This window comes from Natrix helvetica, assembly GCF_964273705.1.
Source record: "Natrix helvetica genome assembly, chromosome: 6".
NCBI lineage: Eukaryota > Metazoa > Chordata > Lepidosauria > Squamata > Natricidae > Natrix > Natrix helvetica.
In genome coordinates, this window is record NC_138553.1 from 61206917 (window position 1) to 61231801 (window position 24885).

The 24885-nt window shown below is 40.3% G+C and overlaps 1 protein-coding gene across 6 annotated transcripts in view; it reads left to right on the forward strand.

Moving 5' to 3' along the window:
- MET (MET proto-oncogene, receptor tyrosine kinase) overlaps positions 1–24885 on the forward strand; it is a 122081-nt gene that overhangs the window by 44698 nt on the left and 52498 nt on the right. For all 6 annotated transcript variants that reach the window (XM_081958609.1, XM_081958606.1, XM_081958607.1 and 3 more), the window contains exons 3-5: positions 4888–5079; positions 21363–21497; positions 23429–23602. In XM_081958609.1, coding sequence (XP_081814735.1) covers positions 4888–5079; positions 21363–21497; positions 23429–23602 — 501 coding nt within the window. The remainder of the gene's footprint in view (positions 1–4887; positions 5080–21362; positions 21498–23428; positions 23603–24885) is intronic.

The following is a 24885-nucleotide window of genomic DNA, read 5'->3' on the forward strand; positions in this document are numbered from 1 at the left end:
TGTGTTTGTCTGCATAAGGGAGGAAAGTATTTTATGCTGCCTTTGGCTGTTACAATCAATACAATCTTGTCTCAGCAAACCCTGTGCATCCTTAGAGTCTGCTCAGAAATTTGGATTTCTTTTGAAGCTTATTTGGAGAAGGAATGAGGATGGGAAAAGTAAATTGCAGATTCTGGGCCAGTATTTATTAGAATTAGATAATGGGGAGTGGGATTTCACACCTTCCTTTAAAATGATCTTCCAATAGACTGAGAACCTTTCAAATCAAGACCAAAACTTCCTGGGATAATTGATACTCAGTGGTATAGTTAACTCTCCTAGTTGAGGGCAAGACGATGCTAAAAATGTTTTGAACATCTATTAGTCACACTTATATACACATAGCAAGAGATTATAGGAGTTGAATTTTTGAAAATCCAGTTTCTCTGTTCCTGGTCAAATGCAGAATTTAAGTTAGATGTTATTGCAGAAATGCAGCAATCAAATATCACATAGTGATGTGGCTATGTATTTTGAAAAGTTCGCTAAATTGTGTCTCTTCTTTTTTATTAATTTATAGTATAAAATACAAAAATACAATAACAAATAGTAGAAGAAATAGGGGATGGAAAAGGGTTCAAAAATGTGACATTGTGATGTGGCTACCTATTTTGAAAAGATGACCAAATTCTTTTGGCAATTAACATTTTAAAAATTTGATTTCCAGCTGAAATGTGAAATAATACAATTGCCATCATTACATTCTGGTTAGCTTTTTAAAGGACACATTCCCATTAATTTTTCAATATGTCATGGCATAATACATCTTAATTTTAAAACTAATCTTTAAATTTAATAGTAAGTAAAAATGATGACTACAATATTGATTTTAGAAGACAGCTACGTTTTTGTTATTTTTACATTATTGTTTATAACTCCAGTTATATTCTAGAACTGAAGTATATAATATATTCTCCAGTATTAAAATGCTAAGTGATCTCTGTTATGTGAAATAGAAATGAAGCATCAATAGTAAGTAATTCAGCTAATAGATTATTATTGAATTGTCAATGCAACATAACTGCATTCTTTTTTAAGCCCAATTTACCAAGATATATTATGAGGGCAATTTGTCAGAAAAATATGTATTTCCTGTTGATGAATTACAGGATTGAAAACAAAACATATTATATGGTAGTAAACATTACAACATAAAAAGAGTTAGTTAGTTAAAATATTTCCAGACTAATCTAGTTATTTATTTATTTTTTATTAAACAAGTTTATCTGGTTGGCAATTCTGGGTGGTTAAAAAAATTAAACACCCACAGTACCCATAACAACAACAACATCTCTGTGGCAGCAACAAACACAATCAAACAGCCACTTGATCAATTCCATATAAGCTTGTGGTTCGTAGGCCCACTGCGAACCATGTCTTCTGGATCTTCTGAAAAAGTATCATGGTTAATCTTATATTTGGGAAATAATATTTCATAAGGAGGGAGAAATAACAGAGAAGACCCTTTTTTCTTAGTTCCACTATGCATACTTCTCTGACTGATGGGACCTGCAACATACTTTGCCTTCCTGCTTTGGTGGGCCAGGTATATGTAAGTGGGGAGAGGCAGTCCTATAAATAACCTGACCACAAGTCATGTAGGGATTTAAAAGGGATAACCAGCATGTTGAGTTGGACCTAGAAGCAAATTGGCAACCTGTGCAGCTCCCACAAAAGAGATGACACTTGCACAAATCAAGATTTGCACAAAACTATGCAGGCTGCTGTATTTTTAACCAACTAAACTGGTACTTTCAAGGGTGGTCCTATATAGAATGTGTTAGTTATCCAAATGGGAGATAACTAAGGCTTGAGTATCTGTGAGAAGGGCATGTTGGTTCAGGAATGGACATAACTATCATACAGCTCTCCGGTGTACAAAGGCCCTCCTGGCCATAGCTGTCACCTGCTTCTTGAACAGAAGTCAGGAGTTCAGGAGAACACCCAGACTATACACTCTGCTCAACTGGGACAGTACAATCATGTTGTAGCCAAAGATGGTAATTCTTCAGGAACCAAGAAGTCCTGAACTCAAAACCCCTGTATTTCGGCAGGGTTCAGTTTCATCCTGTTGCTCCTCATACAACTTCCAGGTACTACGAAAAAGTGGTCAATGCATTGTTTAACTCATCATTTGCAGAAATGTACAACAGAGTATCATCAACATGATGAATAGTCTTACCTAGCAGCTTTATGTAGATATGAAGAGAGTGGAGAAAGCACCAACTTCTATGGAACTCTTGGAGCAGAGGTCACAGGTTGGACCTCTCCTTCCCAATCAACACTGACTGAAAAGAGCCTCTGAGGGAGGAAGTGAACCAGACTACATAATGATTCTCCTACCCAACCCCCAGAGCTGCTCCAGAAGGATACTCAGAAGTATCCTTTGGTATTAAAAACTATGGAGAGGCCAGGTAGAACAGAAATGTACTACTCATATCTTGCTCCCACCAGAGGTCATCAAAAAGCAGCTGGGGAAGCCAAACACATTTCACAGAATGCTGTTGTAGCTGCCAGCCACTCACCATGTGGTGTACATTCTTGTAGAGTCCATCTTTGCCACTTCCACCACATTCCATGTCTGGGGCTTCCACGATCCAAAGTATAGCAGCCTACCATGATTAATTCCCTGTTTTGCTATTTCTTTGTCTTTGTAGCAGTGGTGAAATCTAATTTTCCCCTCATCGGTTCTGTGGGCGTGGCTTGGAGGGGTCATGTGACTGGGTGGGCATGACCAACTTTTTTTTCACTTTCAGCTATTTTTTTAGCTTTTTAAAGCAATTTTCCCTGCTGATTTACCCAAACCACCAGGGAAAAATGCTTTAAAAAGTGAAAAAAATAGCTTCCAATGAGCACGCAGCTCAGCTGTGAGCTGCGCAATTGTCAGAAGCTATCTTTAAAAGCTGTTTAAAGCATTTTCCCCCTGCCGGTTCGGGTGAACCAGCAGGGGGAAAATGCTTTAAAAAGTGGGGGAAAAGCTTCCGACGATTATGCGGCTCACAGCTGAGCCACACAGTCCTCGGAAGCTTTGTTTTTACTACTGGTTCACAGAACCAAGGACAATCGTCCCTACCGGTTCGCCAAACCAGGAAGATTTCACCCCTGCTGTGTAGACTCCAAGAAGCCATCTGTATCTATACAAATAAGACAAGTATTTATTTATTTATTTATTTATTTATTTATTTATTTATTTATTTATTTATTTATTTATTTATTTATTTATTTATTTTATCAGACTTATTAGTCGCCCCCTCTCCCCACAGGGACTCGGGGCGACGTACACAAGCAATGGTCTACGGACTACAAATAAATATTGTTTTGCAGGGATGTTGGACCTCAAACTAGTATCAGCCATGTAGTTTGACAATATTACTAGAAGTAGGGCAAACAGTAGATGAGCCTTAAGATATTTATATATAAAGTAAGTATTTATCAAAAAATTTATTCAGTCGCTTGCAAACATATTTTAGAATCTGGCATTATATTCACATCAGTGGTGGGTTCCGGGCTGTACGGCCTGGTACGGGCATACTGGTGACCGCTGGGAGCAGCGGCCACTGTATCGGAATGGTATTTCGGTGGGCCCACCTGCCCGCCTGCGTTCCTTACCTCTTTTTGAGGGAAACAGGCCAATTGCACACACACACACAGCGTATAGCACCCGCGCAACCTCGCCGAGCTGGGATTTTGCAGGGTGGTAGCGTGCGCATGCATGTGCAGTGCATGTACCCGAGGTGGACATCCAGCCCCGTCGCAGCATACTGGTTGCAACGGGATCTGGAACCCACAACTGATTCACATGCTCTCTATCTAGAAGAAACTTTATAGCAAATACATTTGTAAAGGATGGAGTATCCCTCCTATATCATTAGTTATATTATTTTTTGCTCAAATAGGCAATGAGAATTCATTCTCCTGCTTTTCAAGCCTAAAGATCTAAAATAATGCAGTGGATTTTGGCCCTCCACTGGTGTTGGTGGATTCCTTGTATGACAGTTTAGAAATATTTGAAATATTGAAAAATATATTTTTACTAAATATTTATATTTATTTGTTAAATAAAATAAATATATATTTATATGTTAAATAAAACACAAATGTAAAAATGTATATGTAAAAATAAAAAATAAAACAATATCCATAATACCATACATCCCTACGACCCATCCGCTCGCACAGAGAGGGACTTCTCCAGGTGCCGTCTACCAGACAGTGCCATGGGGCGGCGCCTAGGAGCAGAGCCTTCTCTGTGGCGGGCCCAGCCCTGTGGAATAACCTTCCCCCGGATATTAGGACCACTACTGACCTCCGCTCCTTCCGTGTTAAGCTCAAGACCCACCTTTTCCAAATAGCTGGCCTGGCTCAACCATAACTTCGTAACGCTCCTGATGGGTTTTTTAATTTAGTAATTTTATTTAAGGGGATTTTAAATTGTGTTTTTAATTGTCTTTCACTTATAAGTCAACTCTCCTCCATGCACATATGTATATGTCTTTGTTCTTTTTGTATATATGTTTGTCTTATGTGTATTTTTACCCGTTTTGATTGTACGCCGCCCCGAGTCCTTCGGGAGAGGGTTGCGGCTAATCAAATAAAATTATTATTATTATTATTATTATTATTATTATTATTATTATTATTATTATTATTATTATTATTATTATTATTATTATATATTTACTTTAAATTTAATAGTACTGTCTTGCTTTTAAAATCTAATAAAATTATTTTCAAAACTCAGTCAATATTCCTGGTCTCCTACCTACCACTTTGTCAGCTACTGAAGTTCTGTCATTTTTACTGTCTTCTTTAATTTGCTGAAACAAATGTATTTTTTTTTTTTGGCAGACTTTTTCAAGAAATATCTCTTACTGTGGAGCTCAAGATGATGAGTATCGGGTGGAGGTTACTACAGCTTTGCAGCGAATTGACTTATTCACCCAGCAATTCAACACTATCCTCTTAACTTCTATATCTGTCTTCATTAAAGGGGATCTTACTATAGCAAATCTTGGGACATCTGAAGGACACTTTATGCAAGTAAGCAATATTATACTACTTGTTTTCTTTACAACAAATTCAGTCAGTAAATGCTAAGGATGGGAAGGAAGGGAATCATCCTTGAATGGGAAAGTCAATCCTAAAATTTTAAACAGTAATACAAGTTAAGATGAAGAAAACAGACATGAAATAAATTGCTCAGTTTAAAACTAGTAATTTATTTGAAGTAGAGTTATGACATTATTTCCTCTATAGTGGAATACTTCCTACATTATCTTTTGTTCAACTCAGCATCCACTCTTTCTGGCTTTGCTCTCAGGTTCTAAAGCAATCTCTTATGATACAGGTAGTCCTTTGGATAGGACAGCAATTGTCTGTCATGGGTACGTGGTGGCTCAGGTGGCTAAGATGCTGAGCTTGTCGATCAGAAGGTTGGCAGTTCAGTGGTTCAAATCCCTAGCACCGCATAACGAGTGAGCTCCCATTACTTGTTCCAGCTTCTTCCAACCTAGCAGTTTGAAAGCATGAAAAAAATCCAAGTAGAAAAATAAGGACTACCTTTGGTGGGAAGGTACCAGCGCTCTGTGCGCCTTCTGCATTTAGTTATGCCGGGCACATGACTATGGAGTTGTCTATGGACAGCGTTGGTTTTTTGGCTTAGAAATGGAATGAGCACCGCCCCTAGAACCAGAAACGACTAGCACGCATGTGCTGGGGAACCTTTACCATAATATCATATGACTAAAATGCTTAACAAGGACAATTCCAGTAGTCCAAGTTCCTGTTGTTGCACGAGGACTATGTGAGTCATTACGCAAAAATCTTACTTGATTGTAACTTTTAAGTTATTGACTTCACTTGTGAGAAGTCAGCAGAGAATGTGAGAAATTGTGATGACATGACTGTGGGAACATTGTGACAGCCAGATCTCTGATGACCGTCACAAGTCCCACTCATTCAGTGCCTTTATAACTTAATAGCTGTTGGATGAATGACCATAACCAGAGAACTACCTGTATGCCACAACTTTATTAGTGCTTGGATCCAGAAGGTCTCCGAGCACCTGTGGTTCTATTTTCTTTAAGGGAGTTTTATTCATGAGTTTAATCAATTGAATTAAAATAACTATTTTAGGGAAAGGGAAAAAAACTTCTTATTCTAAAGATATAATGATCCTGCTCTTTAAAAAAATGAATGAAAATGTTCTATACCATAGCATGGTGGGAGATATAGTATATCTGAATTTTTAAATATCTTGAAAGAAATTTAAAATTTTGTCTTTTTAAAGGTACAGCTAAACCATTCTATTTAGATATTAGTTTCTGGCATTGAAAGTTTAGATGAGTGCAAGCTCATGAAATCCATTTTTATAAGTTGAATAGCTTGTTCAAATAGTAACCAGCATATTTAACTATTGCAGGCTGTAGCTCTCCGGTTGATTTGCAAAAGAAGTCAGCAGTTGTGTGGACAAATAGTAGGGTAATATATTGAAGCAGTGAACTGCTTTATGATTAAATGTGATGTGGGGAGTAGAATTGTAATTCGCTATAGTTTCCTTTAAAGTGCCAGTACTTGATGTAAAATATTTTTATACCCTCCACAGAAATAAAAAGAGTTTCTTATTTCAGAATAGAATAGTGTTCTTACTCATTTCTATCATAAACCAGATCATTTCATACATTTTATCCCCACTACACTGAACTCTAGAAAATATAGCACAATACTTTCAGAGCACGTTTCCTTTGGTAAGGCCAGTCAAGGGACTAAAAAGAATGCTATTGTCTGAAATATATTGTGCCATTAGCAGAAATGTCTATATCCACTGTATTGAGTTACTGAGCAAAAATTGTCTTCGATATTGTATTTTAATAACCTGTGGAGTCTTCCCCTTCTCCCCCAATTTTGTTAGAAGAGTCTGACATATTCAAAAGTACAAAACATATGAATTGCTTTTAATACTTAGTAACATCCTATCTCTTCTTAATATTTTGTCTTGTCATAAAACCTTTAGGCATAAAAAATAAGAGAAGAGGTGTGAATATTATAGAGCATATATAGGCTTTCCTTTATATTCTTAAGCAAATAGTTGCATGGGAAATAGTTTCAAATGTATTCTCACATGCTGTTTCTTGGGATTATCAATAATAAACAAAATTTAAATGTGGTATCTTGTTACTAAAGTTGCTTAACCTCAGGATAAGGACAATGGTTATACAGTATATTAAAACAAATCAAATACTCTAACACTCTGTTTAGATATGATAGTATAATTATTAACAAAATTAACAACAATGTATCATTAGTACAGAACTGCATAATTAATATGTTATTAGCAGGTAAGCTGTGCAATGGACTTTTTTTGTAAAAACTGCAATAAAGAGATGAAGATTTTATTTTAGAACGAAAAATGAAAAATAGCTATCTATAAAACTCTGTTACAATTTCTGAATTTTCGTGTTTGAGCTTTCTGCTAATCATTAGGACCTATGGAGTGCTTAACTGTAACAACTATCCTGATAGTGCAATCCTATGCTAGTTTCTTCCCAAATATTCTTCTGCTATTCATTGAGCTTCTGATGTAACTGTGCATAGGGTTGGGACCCAACTTAGCTTTGATTATGATAGTGTGCACATTTTATGAAGCAGACTTTCTAACATTTAACATTTTTATTAGTTATATAATAAAATAAGATGCAAAATACAGTTGTAAATAGGTGGGGAGGAAGAGGGGGGAAAGAAGTAAGGAAGGAAGGTCTTTTTCCATTAGGGCCAAAAGGAAAAGTTCTGGTTTCATCTTTATCTCCATTTTCAAAATTTTCTGTATTAAAATATGAACCATACTCCAAAAAAGTATTTTTGCTTTATCACATGTCCACCATAGATGATAAAAAGTCCCTTCTTTACTTTTACACTTCCAACATTCTTTTGGCATACCTTTATAAGTAAGTATAAGTATAATCTTTATTGTCATTGTACTTAAATACAATGAAATTGGTTTTAACCTCACTGGTGCAAAATTATAACAGAAACGAAAAAAGAAAGAAAAAGAAAAAACTAGCATGTGCATGGAGTGATTGTGGTTGTATTTAAAAGTCTCACGGCCCAAGGAAAGAAACTATCTTTAAATCTGTTTGTTTGCCTGGCTATACTTTGATGTCTTCTGCCTGATGGTAGAAGTGCAAAGAAACATTAACCAGGGTGTGAATCATCTCTGAGTAGCTTCCTTACTCTGCTAAAGCAGCGAGATCTGGCGATGTCATCCAGTGGTGTCAGAGGGCAACCAATGGTTTCTTGTGCCGAATTGATCCCTCTCTGTAGTGTCTTCCTGTCAGCAGCTGTTAAACCAGCATACCATACTGTAATACAATATGTGAGGACACTTTCTATGGTGGACCGATAGAAAGAGGTCATCAGTCATTGTTCCACCTGATTTATTCGCAGGACTCTAAGGAAATGAAGTCTCTGTTGGCCTTTCCAATCACCAGAGACCTGTTGTTTTTCCATGTGAGATCTTGACTAATAAGCACTCCCAAGAATTTAAAAGAGGAAACCCTCTCCACACAGCCCCCTTGATATACAGTGGGGCAGGTTCCTCTCTGTGCTTCTGGGAATCTAGCACCATCTCCTTTGTCTTACTAGTATTTAGATGTACATTGTTTCTTGAGCACCATGCACCTTATGGACTTCTTCCCTGTGTGCTGATTCGTCCCCTCTAGTTATGAAACCCAGCACTGTTATGTCATCTGCAAACTTTATTATGATATTGGATGGATCACAGGATATGCAGTCTTATGTATACAGCGAGTACATGTATGGGCTGAGCACACTGTCCTGAGGGGAACCTGTGCTGAGCTTCAGCATGGAAGATGTAAAGGACCCAACCCTTACTGTTTGTGGACGATCCGTCAGGAAGTCTTTGATCCATTCACAAGTGAGGGGAGCGAAATTCAGGTCTTTATGCATCTTAGATAACTTATCTGGTGTTAAATACCAACAACACATCATCTTATGGAAATTTTCTTTTAGATTATAATTTAATGCAAATTTTAAACCCTTCATCCAAATATTTTCCCATAGTTCAAGCATCACAGGACAAAAACTATTTTTTTCTTGTTTTCCTGCTGTAAATTTAGGTGTGTCTTATAGTCCGATGCATCTTATAGTCCAAAAAATATGGTAGTTTACATCTGTATTCTAACATTTTCTCACTGCCGGCATTTTTTTCTAGCAGGTCTCTGAGGTCTTTAAACACTTGTGGGGCAAGCATAACCTTTGCCAATGAGCATCTATTCCCTACAGCATTAACATGTCAGGGAAAGAAACTTTTACTGACAGAGTTTCTGTGTGTCAAGCAACTGAGTTTGACAGTTGTAATACCCAAGTGTGCAGCAGCAGAAAACAAAGATAGAAAAACCGTCTTGAGATACTTTAAAACTTTCAGTCATGTTGTAATCTGCATTCAAACAACATGTGCTGCTGAGGAATCTTTTTCCTTGGCCACGCCTCCTGGTGCCATGTGACGCCAGATTTTTTCCTCAGTCTGAAGCCCGGTCAGGGACTAATTTAGTGGTTCCAGCTTTTAATTAGATAGAAGGCTTGGACTCTCCTTTTTATTTTCTCTTTTAGACTTTTTCCTTGATATTAAGTACCTTTTTTAGTTTCTTTGCTTCCAGCACTTTTTTCTTCTTCTACAGCGTCTAAAACTGCGAGCTGAGGTAGGAACGGACATGGGGGGTGCTCTGCTGTCCACGCCGCTAATGGACAGCAGCAGGGGGTCCTTTTAAGACTTTGTTTTCCTTCCTTTGAAGGGCAGCTGCCGGGAGGGGCAATCAGCTTGTTTTTTGTTTTCTTTGCCTTTTGTTGCTTAAGCTGAGCCGCGGAGAGTCTGGAGACCGCAAGGTCACCTCACAGTCTTCAATTCAATTCTCCTTCTCCACCCTCCCACGAGTGCGGCGGCCATTTTGGAAGGGCTTTTTCACGCCCTTTTCATTTCCAAGTCCCTGCTGGTCCTCTTCGGGTCTCTGGAAGAACCAATGCCACTCCCCTGAAGTTAATTGAGGCAGCACTGGTGTTTTGAGGCGGCGGTGCTGGTGTTTTGAGGCGGCGGTGCTGGTGTTTTGAGGCAGCGGTGCTGGTGTTTTGGCCACACATTCACCAGCACAGAGGGGGTCGTCTTTTATTTTAGGCCCTCTCTGATAGATCTGCGGAGCTGCACAACCTGCATTGGTTCACAGGTTCCTATAATCATGTGTCCTCACCGACGATCAGGAGGCCTCCAGGCGTAGATTATTGGCTATGTTTCACTTAGTTATGACCCCACCATTTTGTCTCACTTAGTGATGGACTTTGTTTTCACCTGCAGAAAAGCCCTCCATGTCACGTTCACTGGTCTGACCCACTCAATGATGGCTCTACCATCGTGTCTCACTTAGTGATGGTTTCTCCATCTTGTCCCATTCAGTGATGAGGTCTGCACATCGCACAGGAGGGCAGAGACATCTTGCCCTGTGGACCTGGAACTTCCAGGAACATCATCTGGTGACAAATCAAGTTCCTCCAGTGCCTCTGGACAGCCCAAGGCCTCTGGCAAGAGCAAGCAGCCTAGAAGGGGCAGGGCGGCAAGTCAGACCAGTCAGTCATACTGTCCCTCATCAGCCGCAGCAGATAGGGATGCTGAACGCTGGCAGCGGGCGCTCGAGAAGCAGTTTGAGAAGGCCCAACGCCTCTCAGCAGGCCCCTGCTCCAGTAGTGCCAACTCCATCCCTCCCTTCCATTGGTGACCCCCTGTGGGTCATTGAAGAGGAAGTGGAATCCCAAGATCTTTCACCTGACATCTCCACGGCAGACCCTGGTTCACCAGCGCCTTCCTTTGTTTCCGAAGTGGCCCCTGGGGACATGGTGCAGCCAGATGGGCGAGTTCCATACCCACCCTTAGTAGAACAGGCACCTCCCTCTTCCAGGACTGGGTCCAGGGTTGATCAAGAGCCCGAGCTTTCTGCTCACATGCAGGTGGTCGTTGCCCGCGCAATCTCTCAGGGTATCGCAGAAGGGCTCCAGAAACAAGATCAGGTTTCAACTAATCCAGTTCCAACCCAGGCCAGGAAGAAGGTGCCCAGCACTACCCGCAGAGTACGCCACCCCTCCTTAGAATCCTCAGTGGTCAGTGAGGCTTCAGCCTGGGAAGACTCGGAGCAGGAGGAACAGGGGATGTCGGATGACGAAGATCTCCCCCCGGACGCTGCTGCCTTCTCTGGGCTTTTTAAGCCCACCCTCTTTAAATCTATTCGGCACAAAGCCAAGGCCGCTACCCAAGTGGGCATCAAGGCCCCGGCTGCCCAAGACTCGGCCAAGCCTCCTGTGGCTAATCCTAATGAAAGCATGTTTAAGTCTCAGGCCCCACTACAGGAACTGGTTCCAGTTCCCAGCCTTTTCATGGATGTAATTCAGCGGCAATGGGTCCAGACGGGTTCCCTTGCCGTGCCTAGTGGTGGGGATAAGAAGTTGTATTCAGTGGAACCCGCACTGGAGAACATCTTGTCACTGCCTTCAGTGGACCCTCCAATAGCATCCCTCACCTCGAGTTCTGTTCTCCCAGCAGACCTGATGGAAGGTCTTAAGGCAGAGGACAAAAAGGCAGAGAAGATCTGCCACAAGACACCAGGTGGAAGCATGGGCCATTAAGGTGTCTTCCTCTGCTTCATTTTTTAACGGAGCTTCCATCATTTGGCTGTGGGAGTTGCAGGCTAAGCTCCCGGCGGAGGATACTCGCCTCCGCCAGGACATTACAAAGATCATAGCAGCGGCCCAATATTCTGCCGATGCCTCTCTTAATGCAGCGAAATTCGCTTCGAGAGTGCTGGTCTCCATTGTCACCTTCAGACGCCCCGTGTGGCTACGCCACTGGCAGGCTGACCAGAAGAACAAGTGGAAGCTCGTTTCTGCCCCTTTTAAGGGAGCCAAACTCTTTGGGGAGGTCCTAGATCCCTTCCTGATTGAATCTAAACACAAACACAAGGTACTCCCTGCTCTGAAAGAAAAACAGGAGCGTTAGTCCACTCCCTATTCCAGGAGGCAATCCTTTCATTCCAATGAGTCCTTCCCGTCCACCTCCTCTGCCCCCGAGATCATATAATCAATCCTCCGATTGCTCCCAGGGCAGACAGTCCTTTTGGGACAGGGTAAGCAGGGTAAATAAGTTTAATTTCCGTAAATCCAACCGTGGGGGGGCCTCTCACAGACCTTTCTGCAAATCCAAGTGACCACCAACAGTCACCTTCCATTGGGGGACGGCTCCAGCTGTTCGCCTCCCAGTGGGAGCAGACCATGGAGGACAGCTGGGTCCTTCAAACGATCAGGGAAGGACTGTCACGGGAGTTCTTCTCTCCACCTCCAAGGAACTTCATTCGATGCCCCACCCCCTCTTGCCCTCTCAAAAGAGAGCTCATGACCCAAGAGATTCATCATCTTCTGGCGATAAATGCTGTAGATCCAGTACCGAAAGGTCATCTCTTCAAAGGCCAGAGGGGATTGTCATCATGACGGACATGGGACCTCGCGTGACTCAGGGCAGGTGGTCTCCAGCCGAGGCGTCTTGCAGCATCAGCTTTCTAGAGCTGAGGGCGGCCAGGCTCACCCTGCGTCATTTTCAACAAGACATTCTGCACCAGCATGTACTCTTGATGACGGACAATGTGGCCAACAAGGCCCACATAAATCACCAGGGCGACACAAGATCAAGGAAACTCATGGCAGAGGCAGAGGCCGTAGGCAGGTGGGCGGAGCGTCACATCGAGTCTCTCCGCTCCGATCACATCTCGGGGGTGGACAACACCCAGGTGAACTGGTTGAGCAGAACCACCATAGATAGTGCGGGATGGAGACTACACCCAGTCCTGTTTTGCCAGTTGTGTTGCAGATTTGGCACCCCAACGGTCGACCTATCCACGACAACATGCAACTCCAGCGGTTCTTCTCCCGCTTCCACTCGCCAAGGGCGGAGGGGACGAATGCCCTCCGCTGCCGGTGGCCCTAGGAGCTGCTATATGCCTTCCCATCCCTGTCCCTGTTACCACAAGTGATCCTTAAAATCATCAGGGAGAAGGTGGAGGTATCTTTGGTCGTACCTCACTGGCCTCAAAGATCCTGGTACACCGACCTTGACAGCTTGTCGGTGTCCAACCCATGGTGAATCCCTCAGGATCAGGTCTCCCTCAGCCAAGGGGCCATAGTGTATCCGGACCCCAGTGGCTCCAATTGGCCATCTGGCACTTGAGGGGGACCTCCTGAGGAGGGACAGACTGTCGGAGGAGGTGATACGTACCATCCAAGCATCCAGACGTCCTCAACAACCAGGATTTACAACTCCACATGGTCCGGCTTCGCAAAGTGGTACGACTATCTTCACATTGATCCAGTCACAGCACCGGTTTCCCATGTATGGACTTTCTTCAGGGGGGCCTTAACAAGGGACTCGCTCCTAACACCCTCTGTCACCAGGTGGCTGCTCTATCCACCGTTTGGTCGGGGACTTCAGCCCAGCCCCTCAGCAAGATTCTGAGGGTCAGATGTTTTTCTTAGGGGTGCTTCCAACTTATGCCCTCCGGTGGTCCACCGATACCCGACTTGGCAACTATCTGTGGTCCTGCAAGCTCTCACTTCGAGTCCCTTCGAGTCTCTGAGTACCGTTTCCCTTCGACAACTGACTCTCAAAATCATCTTCCTTGTCTACGAGGCACATCTACGAGGCACATATCTTAGCTGGCAGCCCTATCGGTCCGCGAGGACCTTTGTATCATTCATCCAGATAGGGTCGTCCTGCGCCTGGACCCTGCCTTCATCCCAAAGGTTAACACCTGGTTCCATAGGGCATAAGAGATCATTTTGCCGGACTTTTGCCCGCATCCAAGACATCCGAGGGAACGCGTCTGGCATACGCTGGATGTGAGAAGAGCTCTGCGAACATACATTAAACGGACAGCAGATTTCCGCAGATTGGAGGCCCTCTTCCTGTTGTTCCAGCCAGGGTCCATGGGCAAGAAGATGTCCTCTCCCACTATAGGCAGATGGCTGAGGGCATGCATTGTGGCTGCCTATGAACATCAGTCCAGGGCTGTTCCTCAGAACATCACTGCTCATTCTATGAAGAGCGCCGCCGCCGCCGCAGCCTGGGCTACCCAGGCTACCATAGATGACATCTGCAGGGCGGCTACATGGTCATCTCCATCGCCCTTTGCCAGACACTATAAACTGGGCATGTTTGCATCAGCCGAAGCTTCGTTCGGCAGGCGGGTCCTCCAAGGGGTTGTTTCCACGGCCGAATCCCTGGACAGACCTCCTTCCCACCCTAGTGACATGTAACTTGGGTATGTCCCATTGCTTGGACTCTCCAAGCAGTGCACAGGAAAATGACAATTGGCTTACCTGAAGGGTCCTTTTCTGTGCACTGCAGGAGAGTCCAACCCACCCTGGGTTATCGTGCCCAGGGATTCATTAAGATCAGTTACCATCGGACTTTTCTCAAGTCGTCACCAACATACTACCTTCACTGGATCCAGAAATCGTCAAAAATCTGGCGTGACATGGCACCAGGAGGCGTGGTCAAGAAAAAAGATTCCTCAGTCCCAGGGCAACCAGACTAATTTAATCCATTGCTTGGACTCTTCCGCAGTGCACAGAAAAGGACCCTTCAGGTAAGCCAATGGTCAATCTGTGTCAATTAGATCACATCAATACAAAAAAACCCAGTTTTTAAATAAAACATTGAAACATTAATTTACAATAATCTAACAGGATGGAATGTCTGTATTATTAAAATTAATATTACTATTTTTCCCTACCAAAATAACAGAGTTGATAAAAGACCACCAGATGTCTATTCTGTCCATAGTTATTACCTACCTAGAAACATCCCAATAATACTAGATAAATCAAACATATCAGCATATTAGTTGTAAACCAGAAAACAAATTTTCAGTTTGTCTAATTTTTCAAAATGAAAGAAGGATACTAACACTTTATCAAACATTGCATATGTCTATGTAATAAATACTGAACTACTGAAAACACATCCTTTCCAATTAAGATCGTCTATTTTTATATTGAAGATCAAGTCACTTTATCAACCAAAAAACCCAATAAATTTTAATACCAGCTGCTAAAGGTAATTAAGTATCAGTCTTGGAAATAGATGTAGTATTTAAAATATAGACAGCAATCTTACACTTTTATTTTTTTAGAGCCTAATTGTATTGGGAGTAGGGAATATATTTTTTTCCTGTCGGAACACGTGCTGCATAGTCATGTACATAATTGTTTTGGCTAAAACAAAAGTGTGAAAACTTTGTACTGGTCCTTAAATATCCTTGACTTCAGAGCTGATAAAATATTGTTGAGTTTCTGTTACAAAACAGACTGCTAATAATTTGACTAAGACAGCTGTCATGCATGAGAAAGAAAAGAAACTTATTCTATATCCACCCTAAGCTGTATGACAAGTCGTCTTGCAGATTGTCCCTTTTCTTTCCATTCCCTCCTCCCATCCACCCCCAACATGATTTTGCAGCTGTTTCTGCTTCTTACAGTTGTAATTGTGGTTGGTGCTTGGCTGGGAACACAATCTCAGTACAGCTGTTGAGTGCTAAGTGAATTTGGAAACTTTTCAGTGGTTAAATAAAAGGAATGATAGTATTTCAACCAGCAATATTATGAGTGGGTAAAAGTTGAGTTTTGTCCATTGAAGGCTAAGCAAATTCTATGTTCCTTTGATTGATGTTCCTCAAAAATGGCTATAATCTATCTGATCATATCCTTATTGTCTGTAATGAAGATCAATGATACTTTCAGTGTCTATTCTTTCACTGGAATTATAAATTTTATCTGTCTCAGTGTTTTACAGATGTTTAGGAATTTTGCACATGAGAAATAAGACCATTATAAGACGTGATCTTATAAAACTTAAAATGTACATCATTGGATTTACTGTTGTGTTGGACTGATCCTTTGCTGCTAATATAGCCATAGTTTTCATCTGTAAAGAATAGTCAATCTTATCTACTTCTTTCATTTAAATTGCTGTACAATTATCTTCATGAAACAATTGCTTCATTTGAGTAGTGTATGCTTAAATTATGTAAAATGTAATGATAGTATCAACAAACTTAGTCCAGTGAATTGTCAGTAAAGTAAGTGAATTGTCCAATAGTTAAGCCATTCCGGAGATTATGAAAGATATTGTAGGTTTGGAGTGCTCAGCATGAGAAATGTTGAAATAAAACCAATTCTTGAAGCAACTATTTTTTCTAATAATAATATTACAATAGTTAAAATCCTCAAAACAATACCATTATATTGAATGGATTGGAAATGTGTATAGCTAAAGTGATCTTCAAATGTGTTAGTTTTAGAAGGACATGGTAAAAATGTTGTGAAATATAATATACTTTGAGCATATATCTTCTGGATAGTGGTTTATAGCTGCCGGTGATTCATAAAAAAACCCAGGCAGAATTTGATTTAATTTTAAGCTCCTTATGTTTATTTTAAAAAGTCTGAAATTGGTGGTTCCCAGTGTTGATCTACATTGTGATAAAAAGTTACTATATACAGTTTTATTAAACAGCAAAAATTTGCTTCATTCACATATATTAAAATAATGATATGCAGGCACATGTAGGATTTAATTGGTAATTCAGACTTTGCATGTATATTAAGATAAATTGATAGTAATAAAATGCTGGAAAGAATTTATCTGGTAGCCGTGCACTCCTGGCTGATTACTTACTTTCATTTTAAGTGGAACATTAATCTTTTGCTCCTGTGTCATCTTCAGTACTTGCCATCTCCATAGACAGCAATTATTGAGATATTCTCCGTTGCTGTGAAAAGCTGCTATATATTTGTTGATTTGTTGACTATAATTATGTTATAGTGCCAAAATGAATGTATCAGCAGAAATAGCATTATAAATCTAACTCATCCATTTAATCAGAAAAGTTTGGTATATTCTTTATGGCATTAAGTCCAACATAAATAATTTAGTATGAGGAAATCCTATATGAGGAAATCACCAGAACTGGCTAGATCAATCATTTGGCAAGGTTATTTGTTACATCAAAAACTTTTATGGGTATCAGGATCTGGTTAGTCCCTGGACTGAAGGCTGCTCAGGAATTCCACACACTATCCATGAGACCCTTAAAAGAAAACAATGCATATCTTTATACTATTAAAGCTCTGTTGGTATCCTGAAGTTGGCCCAAACAGTGCATTATAAAGCAACAATTTTTGAATTAAGATATCTAAAATCCATTAATTTAAAGAATGCATAAAATAATCTGGGACACATTCAATTCCCATCTATGGAATTGAAGTTTTAACAAGTTTATTTGCAAAATGAAGGCTGTTGCAGCATCCCTGTGGTCATTTGCTTGTGATTTTTGATACTCCCTGATTTCTGATCATACAAGTGAAGTCAATTGGGAAGCTCGCAGAAAGCCAAAATTTGGTCTCACTCCAGCTACTTTTTTTCTTAATTTAGTAAACAAAATTACTTCTGCTTTGACCAAAATGATTACAGAAAAACTCATTTGAAAAATGGCAATCTTAAAATCTAATATAAAAATAATAATTATTCAAATGGCTATTTAAACAAAATATGCCAACAACCTAATTGTTCAGTAACAAAAGGGCTAGGTGTACCTCCAATGCAACATAGTCCATAGCATGTGGGCCATCTCATAAAAGAAAGGATTCTCTTCAGATCAATGTCTTTCTGATCTCTGACAAATGTGAAATCTATGCATCTTTCCTTATCCTTGCATAGAAAAGGAAAGCAAAGTCTCTTAAGTATTTTGGAACTAGGACATCATAGGTGAAAAGCAGCATTTTAAAAACATATTGGTATTCAAATGCAGCAATCATAAAATTGTGATACATTATACCGTAATAATGGCTTTTACTCACTAGCAATCTGGGTACTACATTTTGTACAAACTGTCGTTCTACAAAGTCTCAAAGGCAGCCTCAGGTTGAACTTGCTATGGCATGTTATGCTATGCTGCCAGCAAGATCTCGGATACCAGGAAGTGCCCTAGCTTAAGCTAGGCAAAGACTCCTAACCATTGCTTCAACCTGCTGTTCTAACAGGAACCATGAGTCTAAAGGATCCCCATGTAACAGATTTGGTCCTCTATTGGAGAGGATGACAGTACTGAGAGGGCTAATTGGAACTGATAAGGAGCTGAGGTATTTCTGGATTAACACTAAATTTACCTTGTTGAGATTCAATTTAAGTTTGTTTGTTCCATGCAGTTTCTCACAGTCTCTGGGCTCCATATGTAGATGTTTAAAGAATCTCTGACCTGACTGGAGTGGTGATAAATTACTGGGTATTATCTGTATACAAATGATGCCTCACCCTGAATTGGTGGACGATCTCTCCCAATTGATTCATATGTTAAATACAAAAGCATAAATGGAAAGTTTAGTCCATTCATATAGATTAATCTGTACTTGCATGCAGCTTTGAAATGTGTTCATTATTATATTTTTCACTCACTCCCCTTACTACAAAACCAACCATAGACTTGATTGTTCTTTCATCACGCTTATTGACTGGACTTGCTAGTGACTGGAATTGCCTAATCAGGTTACAGTAGAACCACCATAAAATGGTGCCTCTTCGTCCTAGAAATTGCAGATGGTTCAGCAAGATATCAGGGTTGATGGTACAATATTGAAAGCCATCAGGAAGTCTAAAAGGGCAAGGAGGTTCTGAAGTGATGATCTATCAGAGTGACCATCCATTATCTAGAGCTTTGATTCATAAGCTGCATTTGAGGAAATGTGAGTGTCCCTGACAGGATTCCTGATTAGCAGTTGTTGGAAAAGTCTGTTCTTTGCACCCATAGTAAGGATTTAGCCTTCAGCCTGCATTGCTAGGACAAAGTTTTGTGTGTTTATTTGCTACAAATTATAAAAGTGGGCACTTCTGAAACACCAGTTTACTGGCATCATGACAACAACAGGAAACACTTCTGGCAGAATTTTATGAATGCGTTTTGGAGGTTCTCTGGAGATTAGGACTATTGCTCAGTGAAGAAATAATTTTTGGCGAGAAAAAGCCTGAATGACTGATAAAAAGGCATTCCTGGCATTTAGCAATGGATATGGAAGAGACAGAATATGACTGCAATAAAGGTATTTGCAGCTGTGGACTTACCTCTCGTAAATTCCAAGATTAATTTGTATTTTCATGCAGCTTTGCAATGTGTTCTTTGTTAGATTTTTCACTCTCCCTCCTGATCATAAAACCACAATAACATCTGAAATATTTTTTAAAAACCATGGTACTTAAAAGTTACACATTTTCAAAAAAAATTCCTCTGCATTGTTACACAGTAAATTCAAGTTTATATTAATTGTTTCCCACTGTCCATAAAAGCGTCCCTGAAGCTAACAAACAATTCAAATATTTGTTTGATTGTTCGTTCATTCAATAAATTTATATGCTACCCATCAAGGTGAGTCTCATGCAGATATAAAATAATTATAAATATAAAATGAATTAAAATTACAAAAGATTTTAAAAAACCTAAAAAAAACCAGACATATTTGGAGCAGAGGTATGGTGGTTTCTTCTCTATTACTGCACCTGTTACTTCCAGCCTCCAGCTTCTTCAGTGCCCCATACCACTGCCATAGCCAAGTTTTTAAGGCTTTTCCTGAAAGGATTTTTAAATCATTACAATTTTTACTGATTTATATAATTTTGCATTTTCTTTTTTCTAATTCTTTATGCCCTGATGAGAAAATTTATTGAAAATTTTATTGATTTTTTTTTTGCCTTAGACCAGTGATGGCGAATCTATGGAATGCGTGCCACAGGTGGCACGCGGAGCCATTTGTGAGGGCACGCGAGGCGCTGCCCTGTCAGCTGAGTTCACCATTTTTAAAAGCCATTTTTTTCACCCTCCCCAGGCTCCAGAGGCTTTATAGGAGCCTGGGGAGGTGGAAAAGAGCCTCCCCCGCCTCTCCCCGGAGGCTTCAGGGACCGTCTGGAGGCTTCCCTGAAGCCTTCGGAATGCTTAAAATGACCTCCGAGCAAACCGGAAATGACTTGCGGTTTGCTCGGAGGGTCGTTTTAAGCATTTCGAAGGCTTCAGGTTTGCTCGGAGGGTCGTTTTGAGCACTCCAAAGGTGTCAGGGAAGCCTCCGGATGGTCCCTGAAGCCTCCGGAGGGCCTCCGGGGGGGGCGAGGGAGGCTCTTTTCGCCTTCCCCAGGCTCCTATAAAGCCTCTGGAGCCTGGGGAAGGTGAAAAAAGCATGTAAAAATGGGGGGGGGTCGCGCCTATTGTGCGCGCATGTGCACTGGGGGGTCACACATTGCATTATGGGTGCGGCACGCCCACACAACCCCCCCTGCGCTCCCCCCACTTGTGGCACGCAAGCCAAAAAAGGCCTTAGACTATTTACAGACAGAGGGGTACTCATCAATTTCCTCTTATATCTAAAGCTACAGCAAAACCTCCAAAATAAGTTTCTGAGACTTGATAAGACTGAGACTTGATAAAGCATTAAAGAATATTAGCTTTTTCAGTTGGGTTTAGAAAACTAATATGTAGCTATGTACCTGTCAAGGGAAGCAAACTCTGTCAGCCATGTTAGCTCCATATTAGCAGAACTGTTTGTGCAATTTTGAATGTCAGCACTACATTGTCATAGAAATGCAGTTCTGCATCTATATAAATATAAAATGTTAAAACCATCCTGGCCCAGGAATGCTGGCACTTGAAGTCTACAAGTCATAAAAGGGCCAACGTTCCCACCTCTGATGTAGAAGGTTCATTAAGAAGTAGGAGTTTTAATCTTTGCTTTTCCTTTCAGTTTTGCTTTTTGCAAAACTGTAATTATTTTGTAGAATCTAATGCCTAATGTTTTAACTGTGACAGTGAAAGTACACCTTTCTTACCTGCACTATTTCCTAAACAAAATTAATGTCTACCATTAGTTCTTTGGAATAATATTTTTTTTAAAAAAACCTGTTGTATCCACCCATTATGAATTACATCCAGAGAGCAGAACTTGAATTGAAAAAGGATACGGGAAGAAGAAAAAAATTAACCAGAGCCATAACCAATGTAGATCTGCAGCCTAATCCTCCTTCCTGCAGTGCCAAATGCTCCATTCAAGTTATCTACAGTAGCTTCTGCCTATATTCAATCATTCTCTCCACCTTCCCCCATAAAGCAATAGTTGTAGATTAAAATCGCTGTGTGATATAAATATAAACTGTGTGATTGTTGTTAATATTTCTCTCTTTTTAGATAGTGATCTCTCGTTCTGAACACACAACACCTTACATGAATTTCCATTTAGATTCTCAGCCTGTTTCTTCAGAGGTTATCATTGAGAATTCTCTAGGCAACGATGGGCATATTCTGGTGATCACTGGGAAGAAGGTAAAATATTATTTATAATTTTTTTGTGCCCAAGTGCATTTTTGGGCAATGTATGCACATATAGATACATATGTGTATATATACCGGTACACATATAATCATAATAGTGTTTACATTACGCTACTTTCGATTTTTTTCTGCTTTATACATTTCCTTCTGTATCAAAGAAAAGTGAAAATATATTATTTTATTGATAGATGGAACCGAAAGAGTTTGCCTTGTGTACCTCTCAGGTTTTTCATGAAAATAGATGAGATCATGAAATGATTATACTTTAATATTTTATAATACAACACTAACTTTTAAATGGAATGCATCGACCAACTAAATTTCTTCTTTACATTTGATTGCAAAAGGGAAAATCACCTATTTCAACTCAGGACTAAATCATTTAATATAATCTGCGATTCCAATTATTTTTCCTTTGCAACCTTTCCAGACCTGTATTTCCTCACTGTTTTTCCTAAGGAGGAAAGTAAATGAATAACTGAGTATTGTTTGAATAGGGAAGCTGTGATACAAACCAACCAAAGAAAGGAAATGTAAATGTAAGGTTAGATGCCTTCTTTTTTTTTTACTTTGGTGGAAAGTATGTAGGACAAAAATACACAATAACTTAAAAGAATGAGACTTTAAAACTTCCTGCTCTTTGTTAATTTTATATGAGGATTAAATAGCATTTGAAACTTCTTATTATCCGTTTCTTCTATACTTTTGCAAACTTAGGGTTTACCAATTAATTTCTACCTTCTATAAGGCTATACAAAATAGTCATGGAAAAGAAACAAAGGTAATCTGGTTGATTACTTCTGATAGTCTTCATTGATCACAAAAGTATTTTAATTTTTATGAACCTTCATTTAACTTTTCCTATCCCTATAGGGATAGCTATAATACATTATTATCAGATTATCAGTTTTCGTGCCTTAAATGAAAGTAACTGAAAGCAGAATGGTGTACATGCAAAGCAACAAAATAATGATGATCATCATTATAATCATCCCAATAAGAGGGGGGAGTAAAGAATATAATAATAAATATAAATAATATACTGCCACACAACAACATGGACCAATACATATAGACATTAGACAGCATTGTGAGAATTAGGTGTTCAGCAGAGTGATAGCATGAGGGAAACAAACTTTCCTTTCGAACAAGGAATCTCATCCAGTGAATTCCACACTGACCATGAGATTAGACTATGCATATAGCTAGATTTTGTTTGTTCTTGTTTGAATGTCTGCTAATCTTGAACCTGGGAATGCATAAACATAGCTTTTAAGTTCAAATTTAAATTGACCAGGTTATGATCTTAACTATACATACTTAATATTAAGCCCCTTTAATGTCATCATGCTCAAGTTCAGGCTGTAAATTATATAGAATCTACTTTATAATCTATTTATACTGGTATATGGTAACAAAATATGGAGCACCTTTGCAAGTACAATAAGATAGATGATTTTTTGCATGCTTCATTAGGAACTCTTTTTGTTGTACAATTCCTAATGACAGAAGTCATTTCCGGTTTGCTCGGAGGGTCATTTTAAGCGTTCCGAAGGCTTCAGGGAAGCCTCCAGACGGTCTCTGAAGCCTCCGGAGGGCCTCTGGGGGGGAGGCTCTTTTCGCCCTCCCCAAGCTCCTATAAAGCTTCTGGAGCCTGGGGAGGGCGAAAAAATGGCTTTTAAAAACAGTGAACTCAGCTGGCCAGCTGACAGGGCAGCGCCTCGCATGCCCTGACAAATGGCTCCGCATGCCACCTGTGGCACGCGTGCCATAGGTTCACCATTACTGTGCTAAGCTATATGTTTGGGGTTTTTTGTTTTGTGTTGTAAGATACGGAAAATTACTAGCACCTTAGCTTTGTATAACTCTTCTGCTAATCTTCATAATTAGTTTCTATGTCTCTGTCATGTTTTACCCATTAGGTAACCAAGATTCCACTAAATGGACCAGGATGTTCTCATTTCAGCACCTGCGGTCAGTGCCTTCTAGCACCTTCTTTTATGAACTGTGGATGGTGTGGCAATCAGTGTGTGAGGCCACAGGAATGTCATATAGGAGGATGGACACCAAACATATGTTTACCTAAAATCTCTGAGGTAAAATTACCTTTATCTTTTATTTACTGGAACTGCATAACATGAGTCAGATCATAGTTAACAAATATAAATTATTTGTAAGTTGCTATAGCAATAAATATGTATGTATGTATATCAACAATTTCTATTTTCATGTTTCGAAAGATATTTACCTAACGAAGAATAATTAACTTATTCCCAGATGAGGTCTACTGCTGTTAATTGACTATACTTCCTATTTATATTTTGGCTCACTCTATTCCTTCCCCTCCCCAATTATTTGAAACCTACATAGCCTGTCACATTATGGGATATCAGTGAAGCATAAAACTATAACACAAAGTAGCCATAATATAGGAGAAGCATTTCTGTAAATTAAAGATTATGTTGTGTTCCTTATGTTAATTTGCACTTATAGAATGGTCCAGATGTGTGAACATCTCACCACAACTATTTTCTTACTTGAAACTTTTGCCAAGGCTTCTGTTTACAACATGATGTGAAAGCAGTACAGATGTAAAGAAAAGACCTTTGTACTTCTACAGGAATTCCATGAAGCTGAGATAGGGAAATGCATGAGCCTTTATTCTGATATTTGCAGCTAGGTTAAAACTGGCAGAGGTTCAGAGAAGAAAATGTGATCTGGTACTGTCTTTTACATCTGATTTCACCTAATTACAAATCATATCATATCATATATCATATCATATCATGTCATATCATATATATCCATGATGGCGAACCTATCGCGAGGCGTTGCCCTGTCAGATCCAGTGCGCATGCGCACTAGCCAGCTGACTTTGGCCTTCATTTTTGGCCATTTTTCGCCTGCCTCCAGAGGGCAAAAAACAACCCAACACAGAAACCGGAAGTTCGGGAACGGCAACAGCCACGGGGTCGGAGGGAGTTTGCTCAGGAGCGACGCCGGCAGTGTCGGAGGGAGGCGTAGCCCAAGCTCTCTGGGACGGGTAAGCAAGTGTGGGGAGGCGAAGGGGAGATAGAAGAGAGAGAGCTGGGCAGGAGCCACAGGAGGGGTAAAGCAGCAGTTGAGTGGGAGAGGAGATCCCGGTTTACACACAGGAATGAGGGCGCCTTTAGGCTTGCAGCTTTCTCAGCACCATTGCAAACCATCTTCCATCCACAGCAGATGCACCCCACTGCCTTTAGAGGCAACAGAGGCAACCACTTTTCTTGGTGGGATGGTTTGTGAACTCCCCCCCCTCTGCCAGGCCAAGAGCAGCTGACCTGTGAGGGTGCAGTTTCTCGCCATCATTTGTGGGGCTAAAAAGCTGCATGAAACAGTC